General features: G+C 35.0%; 1 protein-coding gene across 9 annotated transcripts in view; it reads left to right on the forward strand.

Annotated features, from left to right (window-relative positions):
- The window catches only part of SLC39A10 (solute carrier family 39 member 10), a 123680-nt gene that overhangs the window by 86047 nt on the left and 15272 nt on the right, over positions 1–22361 (forward strand). For all 9 annotated transcript variants that reach the window (XM_070242075.1, XM_070242078.1, XM_070242080.1 and 6 more), the window contains 6 exons: positions 1989–2196; positions 12906–13075; positions 14899–15087; positions 19221–19341; positions 20541–20909; positions 22075–22155. In XM_070242075.1, coding sequence (XP_070098176.1) covers positions 1989–2196; positions 12906–13075; positions 14899–15087; positions 19221–19341; positions 20541–20909; positions 22075–22155 — 1138 coding nt within the window. The remainder of the gene's footprint in view (positions 1–1988; positions 2197–12905; positions 13076–14898; positions 15088–19220; positions 19342–20540; positions 20910–22074; positions 22156–22361) is intronic.

A 22361-nucleotide genomic window follows, 5' to 3' on the forward strand; every position in this document is an offset into this window, starting at 1 on the left:
ATATATCAGTTATTTTCTTTCCTTATTTTACTGTCTTGCTTATGACTTGTTTTGACTCCCCAAGGTAGTTTTCATGTTGTTACTGTTAGCTGGTTTCTAGATATTTGAGAATTAAAGCTTTTTTTGTTCAACCTTTCCTTTTGGAAAGTGACATGACAGTTTCTTTTTGTTTTAGGAAGATTAGCCCTGACCTAAGATCTGCCGCCAATCCTCCTCTTTTTGCTGAGGAAGACTGGCCCTGAGCTCACATCTGTGCCCATCTTCCTCTACTTTATATGTGGGACGCCTACCACAGCATGGGGTGCCATGCGGTGCCATGTCCGCACCCGGGATCTGAACCAGTTAACTCTGGGCTGCCAAAGTGGAACCCTCAAACTTAACTGCTGCACCATCAGGCCGGCCCTGACAGTTTCTTTTTCATAATTATTAACTTAATGAATTAACTGTGGAATGGTTCCCAGTCATTGGTCTAGCTCCAAAGTCTGGTATTCTGCACATACAGTAGGTTAGTTTTCTGTCAGGTTATGATAGGGCCTGCTTGCTCGTGGAGTTAGTCTTTTCTCATGCCTTTGGCAGGTTTAGGATGAATGCAAAAAGATATAATAATAAGAAACTCCAATAGTAATGGGATGGTGCATTTTCTAAATTTTCATGCTCTTTTAAATGCTTTCACATTTGGTTGGTTCCTTCTTGATTTTTTTTTTAAACTGTTCACCTTAAACACATTTATTTTTGTTTCGTTAAACGTATATCAACACCGTTGTTTACTCTAATTTTTAGCAGTCTTTTTAAAGTTTAGAAAAAATTATTGACGTTTTTGTTCATACGGATGAAAAGCAGCACCATCTAATGTGGAAAATGACCTCACCCTTTGCTGTTTCTGTCTCTGTTATTGAAGTATGTTTTGCATCTAAGTAAATATCTTTGTTTCTTCCCTAGATAAATCATCAGATATTTGGTTCTTAACAGTTATAAATACTGATTTTAAAATAACTTATATTTAAAATCTTAAGTCTACTTTTAAGGAAATATATTCATTTATTACTCTGGATAATATCCTAGAATCTTTTGTTGATAATATCTGGATATTATCGTTAATGTTTACTCTTTGTGTCAGACTGGGGTCTGCATCATAGACCTGTTATTTTGTATCCTCACAGGTCTGATGCATATTGGGAATTTTCTCAGGATTTCTGGAAATGTTCTGTGCATTGGATAGGATGGTACCTCTTGTTCAGACCTAAGAAGAATTGTCTGTCTGTTTGTATATTTTGATTTGGTTTTTCGGACCATAGATAAAATCATAATCAGATAGCAGTTCAGTAAACAAGAATGCAACCAGCATTGATAGGTGTGAAGAGGAGGCAGCACAGTCTTCTTTGCATTAATTTTAGATGTTTGTTTTCACTATGTGATAGGTCCAAACTTGTTTGCTGTTTGTTTTGTTGTATTTTATACTTAAAGTACCAGTGGATGAAGCTGCCTTTTCTTCGTCTTCTGGTTTTAGCACTGGGATAGAATTCTTCAATATAATATTCTTTTGGGGTGCCTTAGGCAGTAAAAATGTCTATATTATGGCATATTTTAATGTAAAGTTATTAAAGTACTCTGTTTAACACTATTTCACAAATAAGAATCTTGAGTGATTGATGATTGTACTTTGACCGGGGAAGTGATTTTTCTCCTCACCCCTTAAGAATCTTGGAAATGTAACTGTGAGTTACTCTTATCAATGGCAGAAAGTCATTATCTTTCATGTGTTGGAGTGGAAAATGGTTAAAATCCATAAAAAGTCTTCAGTAATCAAGTTGAATGTATTCCTATCGTAAATTTCTATCAGAAAGCTTTATTTGTAATACATATCTGTGTATTACAGATTATTTTTAAATGATATTTAGAATATTTTTTATTATATAGTAATTTATTTTTCTACTTAACCTTCTTAAAGTACTCTTTTTACTTAATTTGTTTTATCACTTTCCTTGCAGTGTTTGAACGTCACTCAGTTGTTAAAATACTATGGTCACGGTGCCAACTCTCCGATCTCACCGGATCTATTTACATACCTTTGCCCTGCTTTGTTATATCAAATTGACAGCAGACTTTGTATTGAGCATTTTGACAAACTTTTAGTTGAAGATTTAAATAAGGATAAAAATCTGGTTCCTGAAGATAAGACAAATATAGGGGCATCAGGTAAGAAAGACTTAAGTTTTTTCTCCTCAAAATAGTCTCTTTATATATTTATTTTTTAATGTAGTTGAATTGGAGAGTAATTCTAAATTACTGCCTTCCTTTTGGTGACTTTCAATATGTTTTAATGAGGTTTAGATATGTGTGCTTAAAAAAGATCAGGGGAAGATGGGAGGCACAGTAACATTTACTTATCTCTTCTGGCATTATAGAGGGATGTTTTGCTATGGATAGAGAACTAGAATAAAAAGAAAGTACAGGTTTGTGATAAATAGATCCTTCTTGATGGGCAAGTGTTGATAATGGGGCCTGTAATTTAAGTTATTTGGTGTTACAATTACTTAACATTTAACAGAGTTGAGGGCCTCTTGCAAAAAGCTAAGATTATGAAGTTTTTAAGGAAGTAAAAAGGGAAGTCTGTGGTTAAACTCTAGGAACGTCTCAGAAATGCCGGTGATTGGCACATGAACTTCGTCATGGGCACATCTAGAGAGCTTCAACTAAGGTAAAACCAAAACTATTTTTAAGCTTCTCTCCAGGCACATGGCATCCAGTTGGCTAGTTAGCTCCACCTTGACGTTCGTGGGTATCTCCCACTTAATATTTTTCAAAACTTCTACTCCACGTAAAGTTTTTACCTCTTGTTCACTCCCAAATGCTGTTACAGTTCATTCTTTGAGAAAATCTGAAAATCTTTGGCTTTTTTTATCTTAGGTTTTTTGTTTTTGTTTCTCTTTTTCCCTTGTATAATCAATTGTCAAGTCCAGTTGAGTCTTCTCGTAAGTATCTTCTAGCTCCATCCACTCTGTCATAACTTTAATTCAGGTCCTTCTTGGTTCTTTACTCAATAGTTGAAATAACTCAATCTTCCCTGCTTGTGTTCCTGTCCCCTTTGTAGGTCATCCTTAGCACTTAAGCTCGATTTATCTTTCTAAAATGGCAAATGAGATTCTGTGACAGAGTTTTTTCTTTTTAGTGATAGTTAAGAGTTTGGTTAATACATATTTTTATTTTATTTATTAACAAATACATATTGCAGTCACTGTTTTAAAATCAATTTGTTTACTCCTCACAATAGTCCTGTGAGGTGGAGAATGTTATCTAATAACTTTCCCAGGGGTCTCAGAGCTCGTAAGTGATAGCGCTAGGATCAAACTAGGAAGTTTAAGCATTTTGCTATTTGTGTGCTAAGTCTTTTATATGCATTTTTTCATTAAATTGTAACAATAATCTATTAAATTATTACATGAAAGAACTGTTATATGATTCTTGTTTTTAAAGATAAGGAAGCTGAGGTATAGAAAAGTTTAGTAATTTGCACACAGTTCCCAGGCCTAATAAATCATAGAGCCCACCAACCCTAAGGTTTTCTCATAAATCCTCTGGGCAATTAATGACTATGCTATTATCTTCCAAATTTAGTTAATTCTGGTGTCACCTTTATGGTTTTTCCCATTTTTCTTTACACTATTTAATGTTTTTCATTAACTGTCTAATATTTTTCTTTATATCTTTTATATTATAAGCAATAACATCTATGAGAACATGGATTTGGTGTGATGTTCTAGTTATATTTTTTCTCGTATGTTTTAGGAAACCGCGTTATGCTATATTGTTCAAAGTTCAGAGTCATTCACTTGGCCCGTCAGACTTTCCAGAATATGACCCCTGCCTGCCTACCTACCTTTCCATCCTTATCCTCCACCATTTATTTCTTTCCTCTCAGCTCTAACCATAATGAACTCCTGATAACAGATGATGCTGTTTTTCCCTCATTCCTCTCTGCCTTTTCACATTCTAACCCTCTCTACTTGACTGACTACTGTGATTCCGCAAAGATTCAGCTCAAGGATTAGCCCCTTTGGGGAGACTTACTGACTATCCTAGCCTTAGCTAAGTCCCCTTCCTTGACATCCTCTCGTGTCTCCTTCATAGTACAGAGCTTAGGGGATCTTAGTAATTGGATTAGTTATCTGTTTTTGTTGAACTTCAGTTGCCTAAAGGAAGTGAGGGAGTCTTTCATCCCCTAGTGCCTAAGATAGAGGGTACCTTGGACAAAAAGTAAGAGCTCATATATTTATTGATTGAAAAAATCACTTGGTATTAGTCTATAAGCTTTCACTGACAACCCAGGAAAGACACTTGTTGAAAATGAATCTTTGAAGATCATTTTATGAATATATCAATCAGCCTAGTGTAGTTTGATAATATGGTGGTCTTAGAATGGGTGGGATTTTCATGAACTTCATCATGTGTAAAATCATGATGAACGCAGTTCTGCTTGAAATGCCCCAAGTTGTAATGGTGCTTTTGCATAGTAAATAAAAGATGAAATTGAGAAGTATGAATATGGGCTAAAAATGGAATTCTGCAAGGTAAAAGATTGGAAGGGCAGAATTTTAAAATTTTTCATAGTGGAGGGATAGGGTGGACATATTTAAGAATATCACATTTCAGTATATAAGAATTTTATTTGGGATAGAGATGGTCCTTAAAGCTTTAAAGAGTACAAATAAAAGGAAGTGCTCTCAGCACATAACAAAGTAAGTCTCCCAGGTACCTACCTATTCTTGATTAATTTCTTTGCAATAGGAAAATAACTTTAGATAAATTAATCATAATAGCCCATATTTATTGGAACCTTACTATGTGTTCTAAACAGTTTTATAAGGTAAAGATATTTAATTTAAGATAGACACTTTTATTTACTTAAATTTGCTGAGGAAAGGAGGCTTTGAGAAGTTAAGTAACTTGCTCAAGGTCACATAGCTGCCAGGTAGCAGAGCCATGATATGAACTAGAATATTCTCCATCTAAAGCCTGTAATCGTAACCACTAAGTTCTTCTCTTATGCTAAGCTCTACTGCTTCCTGCTAGAAGTTCTTAAGTATGCTTTGCTAGAATGTAAATGACAGGGAGATAAGGAGAGTATATTTAGTAATGTTTTGACAGACAATGCAGATGTAGGAAAGTGGTAGAGGTAGATGTTGGTACATATAAGTAACTATTGCTGTAAGTATAGATTAGTCAAGAAAAATCTAAGAATGCTCTTCCAGGTAGACAAGCTGGGTTCAGTCTGGTAAGATCAGTAAAGGCAGAGAAAGTGAGTCCACACACTAGGTTAGAATTCGCATCTTTGCATAGGTAAAGTATGTCCCCTTTCCTGGCTTTATGCTCCTCAATCTTTGTAGATTAGTGAATGCCTTAGGAGCTACAGTCTCTCTCAGGAGCTTATAAATTCTCCCTGGGGCAGGAGAAACGAGGAAGCTGGGTCTGAGATTGTTTAATTTGGTTAAAAATAAAATACATTTGTGGCCAGCCTGGGGGCATAGTGGTTAAGTTCATGCACTCTGCTTCGGCAGCCCAGCGTTTGCAGGTTCAGATCCTGAGCGCAGGCCTACACACCACTTATCAAGCCATGCTGTGGCAGCATCCCACATACAAAATAGGGGAAGATGGCACAGATGTTAGCTCAGCGACAGTCTTCCTCAAGCAAAAAGAGAAAGGTTGGCAACAGATGTTGGCTCAGGGCCCATCTTCCTCACACAAAAAAAGAAAAGAAAAGAAATTTGTTCTTTACAGGGAAAAAAGAAGATTGTTGCATCTAGAATTCAAAAGACTTTTTTATTTCTAAGGCTTTTAAAAAATTTTAGTTCTTTGTTTTCACATCAACTGGAGATTATGACTTAAAGTTATCTATGTTGTAATATTGACATACATAATGTGTATATTTTAACGAAGCTATTGACAGATGCTTGACTATAGTAATATTGCAAATTACAGCTTATTCAATCTGATAAGCCTTAGAGGAAATTGCACTTGTTTTGAAAACAAATACATTACTAATAGTGAATATTGATTAGTTGTTTGCAGGTGGTTATTAGCAGTGTCAGAAATGAAGCTTAAATTAATTATGCCCTGATAGATGTTAATAATTGTTAGAGAGAATGCCCTGCTAGTAATTACTTTTAATGACTACTGCACCATTAAGAAAGGTTAACTTGTTGTGGATAAATCTCCCACAGTACACAGCTACTACCTCATTAACTGTTCAAAGACGGCTGTAAACCAAATATGCTGTATACTGTGCATGGTAGAAATGGTTTGTTTCCCGAGATTGGTTCATTTACTCATAGAGTTGACCCTCGCTTAATTACCGGGGGGCGGGGGGGGGGGGTTGTGAAGAGGCCACTAAGCATTTTCTGCCAATTAAAATGCTGAAACAGTGTAGGAAACTGCCATCTTGCACATGCTTTGAACCACATTAATTAGAAAGTTTCCACAGATGAGCGCTTCTTTTTAAAAGAATGCTTTTTCTCCCTCGATAATGAGGAAGGGAGTTGGTGAATAACGAAAGCTTGGAGACCTTTAACGTTGTAAGCAACCTAATTTGCAGACTAAGGGAAGCTTATTTCAGACATTTAGCATTCTTTATTGCACATGGTATCTTGGGTGCAAATAAAGAAAACATTGCTAGTTCTATTTAATAGTTTGCATGTTGTTAGTTTGGTATAAGTTTTATAAAAGATGCCTTTTATTGCTTGTTGTTTTTTATTGCTATTTTGGGGGGGTTTTTTTTGCTTTATACCAAATTGTGATTGAAAAAATCAAAACAATTTTATTGCCTGAATTGCTTTCTTCTACACCTAGGAAATTACAATAGAATTTATGTAAGCTTAAATGTAAATGTTATTAATTCTAAAAATAAGTATTTAAATAGCATAGGAAAGTATTTTAAGTACCATAAATTCAAGTCAACTTTACTTCTCATAGGTTGAAAGGATTGTAATTTTCCTTGACGAAGATTTACAAGTTGTTAGGAGAATGACTATTACTTAAATTTTTAGTGCTGGAAAACTAAGATTATTTTTAAAAATCAACAGTAAATCTGTATAAGAAAACGTTTATCTATAATAACACACTTATGGGAATAGTAGGGCTGTTTTGCTAATGAAACAGTTGTGATGGAATGGTTGCGATCTATAGAAAATATCTGGAAATTTTCTGATTTATCTGAAATGGGAAATGTAGCTCTTTGTCCCTTATTTCTTGGCACTGGCAAAAATAAGTGATAATTCATGTTAGATGAGACATAAATACTTTAATTAACCTTACTCTTAGATATATTTTTAGGTGACATTGAAATAAGTATAGGTATATTCTGAATAACTTCATGTAGTTACAAGTTTGTTTTGTAGTAATCTTTTGTTCCTCTCCTTCTATCCTAATTAGCTCAAATTTTGAAAAATTGATTGCCATTTGGATTAATAATAATATATTCCTTCCTTCATGTTTAATTGTACTTATTTTTCTTATAGATCTTCTTTTATGTGAAGCCACCTTTATGAGGTAAATACATAAGTGATAAATAAATCACTTGGCCAATAATTCTCTTAAAATACTCTGATTTAGTGGAGAAAACTGCATTAAGAGAGGACTTTGGGTTTAGTTGTGACTTTGCCATCTTAGCTAGCTGTTTAACTTTTTTTTAATGGTAAAATATATGCAGTATAAAATTTGCCATTTTGGGGGCCGACCCCGTGGCTGAGTGGTTAAAGTTCTGTGTGCTCCACTTCAGCAGCCCAGGGTTGCAGGTTCGGGTCCCAGGTGCAGATCTACACCACTCCTCAGCCATGCTGTGGGGGCATCCCACATACAAAGCAGAGGAACATTGGCACAGATGTTAGCTCAGGGCTAATCTTCCTCAGGCAAAAAAAAAAAGAAGATTGACAACTGATTGACAACTGATATTATCTCAGAGCAAATATCCCTCATGGGCACACACAAAAAATTTGCCATTTTAACCATTGAGGTGTACATATCAATGTTATTTGTTACATTCACAATATTATGCAATCATCTCACTATCTATTTTTAAAACTTTTTTTATCACCCCAAATAGAAGGTGTGTAACTGTTAAGCAATAATTCCTCATTTTCCCCTACCTGAAGCCCCTGTAACCTCTAGCCTTCCTTTTTTCTCTATGAATTTGACTATTCTAGATAGTTGATATAAGTAGAATCAGACAATATTTGTCTTTTTATTAATTATATTTATTTAATTTATATATTTGTCTGGTTTATTTCACTCAGCATAATGTTTTCAGGGTTCATCCACATTGTAGCATGTATCAGAACTTCATTCCTTTTTGGTATTAGCGTGATCGAGTGGATTCTGGCCTCTAGCGGCCCTGCGTACAGCAGAGCAGAGCCCTGCTCAGTTGTCTTGCGCTGTCCTCTCTCACCTTCTGGCGCTGTGTTAGACAATGCTCCACTGCTATTCACAGGGGTTTCATGGTCAGATTTTTCACAAGTGGGTAGCCAAGTCCTTCCTCCTAGTCTGTCTTAGTCTGGAAACTCCACTGAAACTTGTCCACCATGGGCGACCGTGCTGGTATTTGAAATACTAGTGGCATAGCTTTTGGTGTCACAGCAATATGCAGCCACCACAGTATGCCAACACACCGATGGGTAGTGTGGTTCTCTAATCAGGAAAGGAACCTAGGCCTTGGGGGTGAGAGCACCAAATATTAAACCACTAGACCATCAGGCCTGGCTCTTCGTTCCTTTTTATGGCTGAATAATATTCCATTGCGTCTATATTACCACATTTTGTTACTCTTTTCATCCATGGATGGACACTTGGGTTGTTTTCACCTCTTGGCTATTGTGAATAATGCTGTAATGGACACGGGCATACAAGTATCTAAGTCTCAGCTTTCAGTCCTTTTGGGTATGTATCTACCTGGGAGTGGAATTCCTAGGTTATGTGCTGATCCTATTTTGCTTTTTGAGGAACTACCAAACTTTTTCTACAGTGGGTACACTATTTTATGTTCCTACCAGCAATGTACAAGGGTTCCAGATTCTCCACATCTTTGCCAACATGTTTTTCTTTCTTTTTTTTTCCCCATTCTAGTAGATGTGAAGTGTTATTATTTAACGTAGATGAAGACAGTTTGAGGAATACTAGTGTAGATTATTAAAGTCCTTTCTAGCTATATAGTATGACAATAGCTAGTATGTTGCCAGTTCAAATAGCTACTAGTAAGGAAGAAATTTTAAAAATTGTCTTTTTAATGGGGCAGAATACTTGACATTTTTGAAAATAGTTTTTCTAATTTCCAACTCTGTCGATCAATACAATGTGTACACAGAGGAGTAATAAACTATTTTATAATAGTCCCAATTGTGCCCTCTATGTTTTATGTACAAAAAATGTTACTGGAAGTTACAGGATCCTTTTTAGTCCTAGAATTGGTTATTTTTTTAAATCAATTAAAAAATCGTTTGAAGGTAGCAAGCATACCATATGTATTTCCTCTAGTTGGTAAAATGGGAAAACTGTTTTAAAGAGTTAAATAAGATGTTCAAAGTTATATATCAATTATTTAATTTTAATCTAAAAGCAAAATCTTTTTCTGATTCTTGGCTTTTCGTTGCTGTTTCTCAGTAGCCAATTTATTGCCAGTCATTTTACTATCTAACCAAAAACCCAAAAGCATTTGTATTTTTTTTAAAGTGTGTGTGTGTGTGTGTGTGTGTGTGTGTATGTATGTATATGTCAACTTATTTTGGAGGGGCAACTGTCCAAGCTCAGTATAATACCATTTCTTAAACAACTTCAAGTGGTATCATTCATACTGTACTCTAAGTAAATGTCACTCCCTCAAAGATACAATGAGAATGGTGCTCTTGAAGTTGGGCAATGGTATGACCCTGGATTGATTTATGTAAGGCTTTCTCCTTTATGGGATTGTGGTTTTTTTTGTATTTTCTGAATTTTAGATGTCAAATATGACAAATGCCAAAGATTTTCTGATCATAGTGGGCTTCTCTCTTTCAAACATTTCTTATTTCAGTTACTTGCTTTCTCACCTGGATGAGAAAGAGGTATAATTATCAGAGCTGATACATAAGAAATTGTCACTGGGAGTGTGTAATATGTGACATATACCCATTTGTGCACACATGAATTCATGCCCCTTTCACACAAACCCTCCCCCAACTACATGTGTAAGCACTTTGCTAATTTAGTGTGTCAATCTACCAGTGATTGGATTTCAGTTATAATGTATTTAGCTCACTTGTTTGCATGTTGGCAAATTGATTTTCACTGAATTCAATTTTGATTGTTTTGTCATTTGCTAACTTGGTTTTTGGCTTATTAACCAAAAGTCATTTGAGAGTATAAATCATCTCAGAACATTGCAAAATGTTTACGGCTTTGTAGACTCTTTCTTGGACTTTTCTTCATATTCAAGATACCCTTAGCCAGAAGTTAATATGCTGAGACTTTTAGAAAGGAGATACATACCGAGAATAATGTTCATTTTCAGATATAATTTTTATGATTAGGAAATAGAATCGCATTTTTCTCAAGTCTTTACTGATTAGATTTTTATAAATATGCTTATAGGAATATTTATATGTTGGTTTAATAGGGTCTCATTTTATAATCTTATAAGCTCAAATTTTAAAATATGCATGTAGTGCTAAGATTTTTATTAGCTTGTTAAATTATATTGTATAAGTTGTTAATCATCTCAGATGTCCACTGTACAAATTAATGGTATTCTTTCTATGTTAAGATTTAGACATTTAATTTCTATTATAAATATCTTAATAGGCAAATACAGAAATGAATGAATATGTATTTCTCAGTGTAAAATATAATGTAATACTAGAAAAAAGAATAAATCAGGTTAACAAGATTTACCCAACTAGATTTTGGCTAATGTGGATTTCAATTTAGTATCTTAACCTGGTTATAGGAATTTCTTGGCTATCAATTGAAACATAGGAATAAAATAAGAAATACTTTTATTGGGTAATTTTGGTGACTAATTCCAGTAAATGTTTGGCCAAAATAATTCTGATTAATAAGAATTTCTAATACTTATGAAAATTATCAAATTTGAATGGTGTTTTGGGTCTTGTGTGTAGTTTTGGCAGTCCTTATTCATATATATTTACATTAGTGAGTGTACAGTTTTTTTTTCCTACTACAGAGTCTCTTGGAATATGAATTACTGGCTTTTCTAATTAGCTTAGTGCTGTTTAAGTTCTAAATTGAAGTTGCTTTTAGATTGTTTTGAGATAAATTGCTCCTAGATTGGATTATTGCCAAACTAAGGAAAAATATATTTGGGGAGGGAGAGTTATATACTAATATATGAGACATTTTATTTCCAGGTTAATGTTTTTGTTACCAGCCTCAATTTGTCCCATTTAGTTATTATAGGTACTTTTTGTCTCTCTTTCCCACTAGTATGATTGGAGCTTGAGAGCTGTGATGTTTTTGTTGGTTTGGTTGGCCAGTAACTATTGGCTCCCTGACTTTGTGTATACCTGTGGCCACTTAATAGTTATCTGTTAGATATGGGATAAAGCACAGAGCTTCCATTAGTAATAGGTGACCTGTTGTTTTCATTCTGTGAGCTAATTTAGCTAACGAGAATTAGCTAGGTAGTGTTAATGTTATTGGATGCTGTGACTAAAACACCCAATGGATAAACAATTTTATTGATAAAGTTCAGCATTTAGTGGGTCAATTAGTTTCATTTCCTTACCTATTCTTCTTCTCTTTGTCTTTGAAAATTTTAAGTTATCTTGATGAGGAAATGCATTTTTCCTTTGTTCTCTTATCACAAGACTTAACATAAAGTCTCTCAGCAGATTTATAGTCCTGTTAGATTTGACTAGAAAAATAGCATTTTAGATTAAAAATTTGACAAAATTATCATTCAGTGGAATTTTCCATAGATAAATATTAAAATAGGAATTTTTTAAATCATAGCATTAAATTTTAAGTTTTAAATCATATTTAAGTTTTAAATCATAGCATTTCTATTTTGTTTTAGGTTATTAATAGAAAGTAATGTCACATTTTAAATGAAAGTGCCCCACCCCAGAACCACTGGCATTTATTTCTGGTATCTTACGCGCTTATGAACAGCCCAAATACACCTATGTTTCTCACAAGTCATACTGTGAAAATGTTCCTCTTGTGTTCTGATCCAGTTAAACTTACATAGTGAGATTAAAAAAAAGAAAGAAGGAAATTGTACAGAAAGCCAAATTGGAGGAAAGGGTGTTTGGAACTGGGGTATGAAGATGAGATGATGTCAATGGAAAGAGGACTGAGTCATCCTTCGTAAAAATAAGAAATGAAATACAATAAAGCTACCAGTAATAAGCCTTTTTTGTATCTCGTTTGACTATATTTTCATTTTGGGCTGATCTGTTGTTTCTTAAACTTTGTATTAGAAAGATTTACAGAGTATGGTACATAAGATACTTGGCTTCCTTTAATGCCCATTGGAGAGTTTTATAATTATACTCTCTAAATAAACAGTTTTATTGCTGTGGTTTTATCTTCAGCGATTGGTGAAATTTTATTTACAGTCTAGATGTTAAATGTGCATCACAGCCTGCAGTCATTTTAAGTCCGTGTTTCTAATAAGGTGGGCTACTGAAGATACCATTTATAGCTTGCTCTGAGTTTCTTAATTCTCTCTGAAGTATTCGAGTTGGTTATATGGTGGTTTTGTTTTCAAACACGCAGTGCCAAAATATAAAGCTTCTTAAAAAGCCTGGTCTGGGTAAGATAATCTATCTTCCGTGACTCAGTTATTTTATGTTTATTCTTCTTTGGAGCTTTTTTGGTTTATATTGTCATACTAATGTTGACTGTTAATTTCTTTCCTACAGCGTGGATTTGTGGTATCATTTCTATCACTGTCATTAGCCTGCTTTCCTTGCTAGGCGTGATCTTGGTCCCCATCATTAACCAAGGATGCTTCAAATTCCTTCTCACTTTCCTTGTTGCGCTAGCTGTAGGAACAATGAGTGGAGATGCCCTTCTTCATCTGCTGCCCCATGTAAGAAATCTTTTTAATCTTTAAAAGAACTAAAAATATGTAAGCTAAAAGAGTCCTTCATTAGCAAGCTGTAGCACACTAATATAATATTTGTGTTGTTTTATTTGCTTACAGGCTAAAATATTTTTCCATTTGTACAGTTTTAATAGCAATATTTTTTAGGTAAATTGAGTCGTTAGGTTTTAAAATGGCAACAAAGGCTGGTAACGTTAGTTTTCTTTCACCTGTCACAATGCATGCATATCAAATCACCACGATGTATACTTTAAATATCTTACAATTTTATGTCACTTATACCTCAGTAAAGCTGAAATTTTTTAAAACTTTGCTTCATTAGCATTTCTGAAAATGAATACTTAAAAAATCAATGAGTGATGTATCTTTTTATCTGTGTGTATGAAAGAAAGCCTCTAGAAGTCTATGAGTCTTAGAAAGTTGTGCATCTAACCAGTGTGCCACAGGCATCGTAATTAGAGCAGGAGTAGGCGGACATACTTGGTTAACTCTTTTAGGTGTTTAGCTCTTTGCACAGGGGCCATTTATCTTTTCACCTGTCCACCAGTTGTCTTCTTCCATTCGGGGGCACTTCTAATGATCATAAGTAAGCCCACACTCCTAGTATCTTGCTTATCAACCTTTTTAAGTCTATCTGTTGCTCGTTAAGAGTATTTGATCCAGTGTTATTGTTTTTACTTCAAATTCTGAAAACAATGAGGCATTTTCTTTTCCAAATGTAAAATTACAGACTTTAATATTTTTTTCTATTCACACCATCACCCCTCTGCACTCTTGGTTGAGAATTCCAAATCTAGTATCTAGAACAGTATATGGTATTGCCTTTTTAAGGAAAAAAAATGAATGAATGAATCATAAAACTGTGAATGTGAATTTTTTTATTAATTTGATTCATTATGTTATTTCCCCCTTTTCCTACCCTTGCTTGCCCTTTCTACCAGCCGTGAGGAGTAGCAACAGTCCGTTTCAGAACTGGGCCTAATAAGAGCAGTTGAAGTGAGAACAATGTTTAAGTGCTATTAAACTTATTTTTCCCTTGAGAAGTGTTAACTGAGTAAAGTTATTACCTTTTTGAATGGTCTTCGCTCCTTAGAGAGGTTTAGAAACCTCTTCTGTTGACCACTAGCAAATGGGGAGAGAATACAAGCGTTACAAGGAAGGACAATATTTAAAGCTAATTTTCTAATTTTTAATTTCTCTAAGATTAATATTGTGAAACTTGTACATTTCACAATTAAATGTATGTACAAAAGTAAAGCTATTTTTTATTTTTGCCAAAGCTTTAAAATGTAGGAAATCACACACGTTTAAGTATACAGTTTGGCTAATGTACCACAGTATGTGCTGAGGTAGCACTTCATACTTCTTTGAAATAATTTATAAGGGAAGAATATTATAAAAATATAATCAGTTTAAGAAAAAATCAGATTACAGGGAGTCACAAGTGGTGACCTGCTGTTGAATTAGTTTGTTTTATTTTTACTAAATATTAGGCATTTATCTGGGTCGTGTTCAGTTCAATTTACAAAGGACTTGTCACTCCGTATTTTCTTACTGCTGGCTTGATTCTCTTACTGTGGTCCGTATCTTAACCCCTCTAGGCATTTGAGTGTGTGGTCTTATTTTAGAGTTACTCTGAAATGCAGTAGGATAGCAAAATTAAATGGAAGACTACTTAAGTTAAATAATATTTAGGGAGCACTTTAAAAAGTGAAAGGTAGTTTTTCTGTGTCCTCTAGGAGATTATAATCTCAAAATTTAAAATAGCATTTTAATTATTTAGAAGTGTTTCTTCTTATTATTAATAGTCTCAGGGTGGACATGATCACAGTCATCAACATGCACATGGGCACGGACATTCTCATGGACATGAATCTAAGAAGTTTTTGGAAGAATATGATGCTGTATTAAAAGGACTTGTTGCTCTAGGAGGCATTTACTTGTTATTTATCATTGAACACTGCATTCGAATGTTTAAGCACTACAAACAGCAAAGAGTAAGTAGTTTTTAATTGTTTATTTCATTTCTTAGATGTAAAACTCAAAGCGGAAACCATCGTTTTCTGGCCATCTGCTTTTCTTAGTTTTGGTGTTGGTGTATCTTAAATATCTGTCTTTTAATAGATAATCTTCAGAGGAAAAACTGCCTTTGATCTTTGCCATTATTTTGTCATTACATTTATTTTGGCATTTATAATCCAGCTGTATCAGTTTCAGTAAATTTGTCTTGCATCTTATTGACTTAAATAGGATAGAAAAAGTTATTGGCCAATTTGAGCTTATTATAAAAATGAAAAAATGTATGAATAGAAGCACGTCCCAACAGCCTTCTCCGGTAATATTTTCAAGTATAGGTGGCTTTCATTGTCCTATTTTCTGATGAAAACATTTCCACAGAGCACCTTTCTTTATCAGACATGCCTTGTCAGTGGTAGAAGTACTGGAGGTGAGAAGAATTTAGATTCAAGGGGCTTTGTAGGAAGAAAATAGAATGAAATGAAGGAAATGGTGATTGATCTCAGTAGTGATGAACCACTGAGGAGATGATGCTTGGACTATTGATTAAACTGCTTATCATGAACGTCTGTGTTTTAAGTCACATTTGTGAAAATAAAACAAATACCTAAAAGAATTTTTCCTCCAAGAAATTAAGTTCAGGGCCACTACCATCCACTATGATTGACACCACCACCTCTCCCCTGCCCCCCGACCCCCGCAGTTCACATCTGTCTCCAAAGCTCTGTCTTGAATATATCTCACTAACATGTTTGTGATACTAACGCTGATTATCTTCAGTTTATTCTCTTTAAGTAATAAATCTAAAGAACATTTTTAGGAAGCTTTCCATAAAAAAAGAGTTAGAAAATTCAGACATTTTATTATTTAACTGCAAAAATTCAAAAAAAGAAGGAATCTTTTCTTTTTCTTCAAGAATACTGGATAGTCATGATCATAATATATACCGTCCACTTTTACGCTACAACTGTTATGCTATTTTTTTGGTATATATTTAGTTTGTATATGTATGTGTTTTGTACATATCCTCTTGAAACAAAATACGGTTTAGAACATATAAAGAGTGAACTGAACTGGAATTCAGGGGGAGTGAGCCTAGTCTTGCCCAGTCACAAACTAGGTGTGGGACTATGACTCCTTCCCCATGATTTCCAGTTGCTATCTAAACCTATGGGAAATAAATCCTACTTCTCATCTGTATTTTCATATCGTATTCCAAATAGTGTATTTAATTTTAATTGCCATAGTGTAGTCAGGACATCATCATATTTAATTGCCTCCAAAGGAGGAGTATCAAGATGTTGCAGCCAGTGGATTATTATCTGAGGGATGCTAAAGGAACTCGGGAGGATCAACTTAGAGAAAAGTGAAGGAAAATCTAACAGCATTTGGATTTTGAAGAGTTGTGTGGAAGGTTATGTGGATGGGGAAAGAGTAGAATATAGTGGAAGGGATGCCAAAGTAAAAGTGGCTGAAGGGAAATGAGTTAGCGAAGGAGATTGCTGCAGAGTAATTTAAAAGAGGTAATGGGGGCAAACTGGAGTCATGGTGTACAGAGGGGGAGGAGATGTGATGAAGAGAATTATTTAAATGAGAGCATTAATAAGAAGACTTCACAGTCGATTACATGAAAGAAATACAAGAATTTAGAGTCCCTCTGTGGGAGTGCCTAATTTAGAACACAATTACATATTGCAGAGTATATACAGAAGTTTTGAAATTGCTGTAAAGCCCTAATTTTCTTCAATTGTATGTACCTACTAACATTGAAGCAGCAAATATTAAGTATTCAATATGTACAAAATATTAGACACTGTATAACTTACAGATAAGTATAAAATGTAGTCCTTCAAGAGATAATTCAAAATTAAAAAGTTTTGTTTTGCTTTTTTAGTTTGTTTTTTTTGGGGTTTATTTGGTGAGGAAGATTGGCCCTGAGCTAACGTTTGTGTTAATCTTCCTCTATTTTGTATGATGCCACCATAGCATGACTTGATAAACACTGTATAGGTCCTTGCCCAGGATCTGAACTTGTGAACCCTGGGCCACCAAAGCAGAGTGTGCACACTTAACCATACGCCACTGGGCTGGCCCCTCTGTTTTTCGTAATTTAATCTTGAAGTCATTTGGAATCTAAACTTACTGGCAAAATTAAATCCATTTATTTTTATAAAGTAAACTAATGTAGGAAAATAGAGTCCCCAGAACATTGCAGCTTTTTTGTAAATTTGAAATTGTGGGAAGTAAAAAACTGAAAGGAACACCTTCGGCAGAGGCATGCTCTAAATCTAATAGTAAGGAATTCTTCAAGTATATCAAAGAAAGGAATCTGGGCAGACACATTAGTGCATCTCCTCTCTGATAAATAGGACAGTAAGTAACCTAAGATGAAAAAGTGTAATGCATTTTTTGAAGAAAGGGAATTAGCGATACTTGAGTAGAACAGACATTTGACTGTCTGCACAGAAGGATCCTTTATTGGAAGGAAGCTTTCAGAACATAAGTTAAATAATCTACCAGATGCTGACCAGATTCAGCAAGTTGGGTCTTTGAGGATAATGATTTGACAAGCTCTTGGCAAAGTGGACAATCAGACCCAAAGCCATTAAACAAAATCCCAGCTGGTGTTCGCACTTTCTTCTTTACTCTCTCTGTTCATCTCATTGACTTGGGTACTGCTGTTGGCTCCTCCTCCTCCCTCTTTTCCCTTCTTTAACTCATGACTGCTGTTTCGTTTCTTCTTTTTAGGATGTCTCCATATTATTTTCTTTTGAACATTTTCTGTTTCCCCCAGTTTCTGTTATCTATTGCTAAAGCAGAACAACCCGAAACTTAATGGCTTACATCAACAATTTATTATTTCTCTTAATTCTGTCAGTAATTTAGGTGGGATTCAGCTGGGCACTTCTTTTGCTCCACTTGGCATCAGCTAGAGTCACTCATGCCACCACGTTCAAACCCAGCCGGCATGAGTTGGCCTGGGCAGGGCAGAGCTGGAAGGTCCAAGAATGCTTCGCTCTATGTCTGCATCTTGGTCCTCCTCCACATGGCCTCTCTTCAGAGTCCAGACTGAGCTTCTGCATAGCATAGTGGCTAGCTTTCCTGAGGAAAAGCAAAAGGTGCCAGCCTCTTTGAGACTAGTCCCAGAATTGGCACAGCATCGCTTCTGTTGCATTCTGTTGCTCAAAGCAAGTCAAAAGGCCATCCAAAATTCGGGGCAGGGGATAGACTCCACTTCCTTAGGTGTGGAGAAGAATGCTCATCCAGGGAGGGAGGAAATTGAAGGTGGCCATCTTGGAGCCTCTACCACACACTCCACCTGCCAGAACAAGCTTATTTACACAGCGGTTAGAAAACTCAGACATCTGAGACGTAGTTCACAGCCACCAACTAGAAGATGCTCTGCCAGTCAGTAAGCGTCTCCCAGAGGACAGTGACCTTTACTTTCACCCTGTTCTAATGTACTTGCTTATTTGATCTCTTACGTTAGCATAGATTAGAAGTAGAAATCTTAAGTTCAAAGAGTTGTTGGTGATAGTGACACTGATCAAAGAAGAAAGCAGACTATTAAGAGATAAGATAGGAAAATTCAAGCCAAAACAATGAAATATACAATATTTAGAATTTATTAGTAATTGAAGACAGATAAGATGAGGAAAGAAACTTGAGTATTGTAAAGCTGTTTGACTCTGGCCATTATGTCACATGTAGGGAAATGTCAGATTGCATTAAACACAGAATGAAATTCAAAGGAATAAGATTTAGTTTTTTGGAACTTTGTATTTCTACACACTTTTAAATAAGAGAGATTACATATATTTCACGCATTTCATTTGGTTTGCATATAATAATAAAGTATTGTGTGCCCTATTCTTTGAAGTAGATGAATTGAACTTTTTAGCGGAGTATTCAAGAAAAACCGACAACATTCAGATTTCATTGGATTTTTCATCTGGTTAGACCCCTTGATTAACTTCTAAACATGTTTTCTCATTCCTTTTCTAAATAACTTACGTATAGAGTTACCCCCAGTTATCCCCATAGATGTTAACAAGTGAATATTGTTGCTAATTGTGGCTGAAAATTTGATACTGATACCAGATGTTTTTTTCAGGGAAAACAGAAATGGTTTATGAAGCAGAACACAGAAGAATCAGCTATTGGAAGGAAGCTTTCAGACCATAAATTAAATAATACACCAGATGCTGACTGGCTTCAGCTCAAGCCTCTTGCCGGTAGACAACAGTTCTGACTAAAGAGAAACTTTTAAAACATAAAAATTGAAATATTGCTTCTAAACTGAGCCTTGTTTTGTTTGAAATTTCTTGTCTTTGTGGCTTCCTTAATATTACTTTCTAACTTGTATTTCCTTCAATGTGAGTGTGTCTTAATTGTGATTTTGTTAGTGTTTTTATTGATTTCAGCCTCATTCATACTGGAATGTGAGACCAATTATGTTACAGGGCAAGGAACATATTGCACTTTGACTCGACAGAAAAAAAAGAATGAAACAAACAAAAAGGCTTTGTTAGTGGTGGATCAGTGTTGTTTTTATTTCTTGACAATGCATGATCTCTGTGCCCTCCACATGTGATTGGTTTCATACGGAAAAAGGAGAATAGTCTGTGCTTAAATTCTCTGCTCATCGATCCCTCTCTTCTGTCGCCCGATAGATGTAATGAGGTAGCTTACAGTTTTCAGGGAGACGTAAGAAACGTTTTAACCTAATTTTGCCCCTTTCTGTTTGAACTTGTGTTTCCCCTGAGTGTACCAATGATTTTCTGCAGAAAAAGGGCAGCCTAGATTCTTAACTATAGACTCTGCCCCAGAATACAATTTGGGAACTATTAGGATCTTTCTTACGTAATAAATAGCTTTTGAAACTAGGTGAGAAGGCCAACCTTAATCTAAAAGAATAAATAAAAAACAGCTTATCAGATGCTATCATTTATCAGATAGGTGGAGCTTTGGAAGATGCAAGTTATTTAAATGTTGTCTTTGTTTTCTTAAAAAAGAAGGTTAAAGTAGGTAAACTTTAAGGTTCCTTCTTTCTCTGAAAAATTATGGGTTTATTTTGTTATCCTGTAAATGCTGCACTAACGTGCCACCCTTTGATTTTCATCAGCTGTCCGTGATGTGGCTCTTAAGTTTCACAATACCTTCGTGCTTGCCAATTTTTCTCCTAACTCTGCCTACTATTGATTTCGGTTCCCTCCCATTTACCTCGTGTTTCATCTTTTGGACCCTCAAAACCCCAGTTTGTTTTCTTTGTGTGCATGCATGTATTTATTTGTTTTTATACATTTATTAGGAATTTTAAAAGACATTCATTTAAGAAATGTTCATTACATTGCTATTCTGCCTGGGTTTAAATTAGCAAATATGCATTCACTTACTTGTTGATAAAGCATATCCTTTGCTATTATAAATATAGGAACTGATGACTTGGTTGTTTCTGAAGATCGACTTAATGAAACTGAACTGACAGATTTAGAAGGCCAACAGGAATCCCCTCCTAAAAATTATCTTTGTGTAGAAGACGAGAAAATCATGGACCATTCTCACAGTGATGGGTTGCATAGCGTTCATGAGCATGATCTTCATGCTGCTGCGCATAACCACCACGACGAGAGTAAAACCGTGCTGAGGAAACATAACCATCAGTGGCACCACAAACATTCCCATCACTCTCACGGCCCCTGTCACTCTGGATCAGATCTGAAAGAAACAGGAATCGCTAATATAGCTTGGATGGTCATCATGGGGGATGGCATCCACAACTTCAGTGATGGGTTAGCAATTGGTAAGTGGACTTGAAACTTGGGTTACCGTTTGCTCGTTAAGACCATTTTCTTTCCTTCACTATTTCAGTACTAATCTTAGGAATACATAATAATACATAAAATTAAAATTTGGAGCTTAACAAATACACTATTAAATATTTGTCATTTGTTTTTTCCAAAGGCTATGTTAATGTTTTTGATAAATTTACTTGGAGACGTAAAGGTATAATTTCAGTGGGTTTTTCTTTGAACATGTAAACAAATATATACTTTTACATATTAAATACACTTTACATATTAATTTCTTAGTCAAGGCATAGTCACCATATTGAAAAAGCTACCTTAACATTATGTTTTCAAATACATTTACACATCCTTCAGTGAGAACAAATTTATTTCAATCTTGGGTTTAATAATTTTTTACATCTTTGAAAAGGTGAAGAAAAATTTCACAATGTTAAAAATCCATTGTACCAAATTCAAATGTATTATATTAGAATCTTGCTAATGTAAACTGTTATTACCAGTTTAGGAGAACCTTAATTGTGATCAATATGTGATTTTCTTTGAGATCCAGACTCTGTTAAATAATCACTCAGAAGTAGGCTTTGGTTTTTTCCAGAAAAGTGAGACAGTATTTTTGAATCCACAGTGGCTGTCGCATGTTAAAGATTGAAAACTTTTACTAGCAGAATCAGATGCATTTATACCTCTGATCTCAGTCCTCAAAACCATCAAACAATAATAGTTTGTACCAGTTATGCTCTAGACCCAGAAAAGTTTGGATAAGGATTCCAGCCATTTCAATATCTATAAATATTAATACGAGAGAGTAAGCGCAATCATGGCCTTACGTGACTTAAAATTGAGCATCAAACTAACCCTCAGAGATTGAAACACTCAGAACCTCCTGCTCCCAAGCTGTCAGCAAGTTAGAAGGCCACACAAGCAGAGGCTTTAGTTCAATAGGGAGTATTTCTGTCACTGAGTAGCTCCTTCTCTCGTCACACACCTATTGTACCTTGCTATATGTTCAAAAACTGGAGTGTGTAAGACAGGTGAGTCACTCGTAGATTCTGGAATTAATTTATGTAGGCAAAAGAGACAGCACCTGTGATTGTTAATGAAGATGGGAAACAGAAGATCAGTAAACGTGGCTTGCTTCTTTTTTTTCTCCCACCTCAGGAGCAGCGTTCAGTGCTGGATTGACAGGAGGAATCAGCACCTCCATAGCTGTCTTCTGTCATGAACTGCCGCATGAATTAGGTAATAGAGCCCTAAAAGTCATCCCAGAGCCCATCACACCTCAGACTTCTTCAAATGTAAACGCAGCCGAATTTTAGAGATTGTTAAAACGTAAAAAATGACTGATGGCAAGTATAAAGTGTCATCATTCTCTTATTTATTGTATAATTTTTGTTATATGCTCCTAAAACATGTATTGTTTTATATGTATGTATTTTTAATGTATG

The sequence above is a fragment of the Equus caballus genome, chromosome 18 (genome assembly GCF_041296265.1).
Source record: "Equus caballus isolate H_3958 breed thoroughbred chromosome 18, TB-T2T, whole genome shotgun sequence".
NCBI lineage: Eukaryota > Metazoa > Chordata > Mammalia > Perissodactyla > Equidae > Equus > Equus caballus.